Below are 2,208 nucleotides of genomic sequence, written 5' to 3'. Positions count from 1 at the left end.
AACAGATTTCCCTTGCATCCTGATTGGCAACCTAAAGGCTTCTACTATATATATATATATATATATATACGGCTGTCACCAATAAAGGGTCTGAGATATGTTCAGCACCAAACAAGCAGATGTATGCAAATGCGGAGACATCAGCTGGCGAGGGATAAGATCCATTGAAACTGAACACAATGCGAAGAATATTACTCCATCAATCAGCGGCTCAGGAAAGGACAATTTCAGACAAAGAAATCCCCAAATCCACACGACAGGTCCGTTGCTCCTCCCACCACTGCCAGGCCTGCGTGCCGATTGGCCGATCCAGCAGAGTACTCTACGCCGATTGGCTGCGTGGTTCTGCCAGGCGTCCGAGGTCCGTATTCTCAGTCGGGATCCGAGTGCAGTAGCCGGACGCTTCCCTGTTTGCGAACATTTCGAAAAGTGGACCCCTTATTCTTGTTGACACATTTGATGAAGTAACAACGGGACGCATGAAGGTAAACTATCGGTTCTTTTTCCGTGTTATTCACCAGCCGGGGATTGCGGGTAGTACAATCAGTGATAGTGGTTTCTCATCGGACCACCCGGACCATAGATGGATACTTTCTGTTAAGACTTCATGTCGTGATCTGTCCCGTGCTCTCATCTGTTCAGTCGAGAGTCTTTACACACAGTCCCGTTTCAGATATGTTCGGTGCAGTCGGTAGAGATGCGTACTTTTTCCTCATGGCCCGAGAAGCATAGATAGTGTATTATTAGGATCAGTGGTGTAGTGGTCCCTGGAGAAGTGGGTAGCCTATACTCTTAACATTTTTAAGCAGCCCATACAGCACAGGATAAACGCCCTGTTTTGAGAAGTGGGTATACTCAATGCTGACTGAAAAATAAGTGGGTAGCCTATATTCCGTATACCTGCGTATACCCTGGATATACACCATTGGACCCGGGAAGCATAGATAGTGTGTTAGGAATGAGCGACTCTTAGATGTCCATATTGATAAACCCAGTGGCGATCTTGTCCGGCACCTGCTCGTAGATACCTGGCTGTCACCGCTGGTTCCAATGTCTACGCGAATGTGTCGGGAGCAGGATCTGAGCGTGGGGGTACGGACAGTTGTAATGACTTTGACAGGGGCACGGGTGGGGTGCGGGTGGGGTACGCGTCGGACCGGGCAGCCCGTTGCCCTAAATAATTCATCGGGCTTTCATCCCTCCGTGCACCCCTTTGTGTGAGTCCGTGAGACCGGCGAAGGGCGTCATGTGTGCTGCGTGCCTCGTGGAGCTGTTCAGTGGCGGTTGAAAACACACACACACACACACACACACACACACACATGTAGGAGTAGCGGAGAGGCTGCGTGCTCACATTCTTTCTCACGATTCTTGAACAAGGGAACCCGCCGCGAGCCCTGTGTGTGGAGGACGCTGCGCGCTGCCTCAAATAATCCCCGAGTTAGCAGGTGCCATAAATCCACGCGCCCCGAGGGCGCATCATCATCCTCTGTTTAATTACCGATTACCGGGCAGAACCATATCGAGGCTACTACAGACGGCAGACAGCGCGAGTCTGGGTGTCGCGGATTAACACTGCATTATAATAATCCAAATTGGCGCTAATCAGTGTTTACATGCTTGAACGCCCCCAATGCGTCGCCTTCTTGAAACGCGTCGCGAGCGTCTCATCCAGGAGCAGGAATGCGGTCGGGCCGGTGTCTGTGTGTGGTGGCGTCTGCGCGCTCTGTTGTGACCGGACCAGGACGAGATCTGAAGGACCTGGCGGTTTCTGCCGAAGGGGTCTGTTGTGGTTACTTTAAGGGTTCCCCTAAGGGTGTGAGTTTGTGTGTGTGTGTGTGTGTGTGTGTGTGTGTGTGTGTGTGTGTGAGAGACAGAGGGAGAGAGAGTAGTGTGTGTGAGTGATTGTTGTGCTTGGCGTGATGCAAGACTGGCTAATGGTTTCTTGGTGCTCCCAACTACAAGCAATCATGGTTTAGTCTTTCCTGATCAGAGCGGTGGATGGGACTTCTGTAAAGGCCAGTTTCCTTCAACGGTGACCTGACCCGTGTGTGTGTGTGTGTGTGTGTGTGTGTGTGTGTGTGTGTGTGTGATGGAGAGAGAGAGAGAGCGAGAGAGAGAGTGAGATAAAGAGGGAGCCGGTGTGTGTGTGTGTGTGTGTGTGTGAGAGAGAGAGAGAGAGAGAGTGGGATAGAGAGAGAGCAGGTG

The 2,208-nt window shown here is 51.3% G+C and overlaps 1 protein-coding gene across 1 annotated transcript in view; it reads left to right on the top strand.

Annotated features, from left to right (window-relative positions):
- Positions 1–406: 406 nt before the first annotated feature.
- cttnbp2nlb (CTTNBP2 N-terminal like b) overlaps positions 407–2,208 on the top strand; it is a gene marked incomplete at its 3' end in the record, with an annotated part of 47,129 nt that continues 45,327 nt past the window's right edge. The window contains exon 1 of the mRNA XM_080858603.1: positions 407–485. Within this exon, the coding sequence (XP_080714729.1) occupies positions 480–485 (6 nt within the window). The 5' untranslated portion in view covers positions 407–479. The remainder of the gene's footprint in view (positions 486–2,208) is intronic.

Source organism: Sprattus sprattus (genome assembly GCF_963457725.1).
Source record: "Sprattus sprattus genome assembly, chromosome: 2".
In the NCBI taxonomy this organism is placed as follows: Eukaryota; Metazoa; Chordata; class Actinopteri; order Clupeiformes; family Clupeidae; genus Sprattus; species Sprattus sprattus.
Note: the sequence above shows the minus strand (reverse complement) of the source record. Positions and strands in the feature narration are given on the sequence as shown.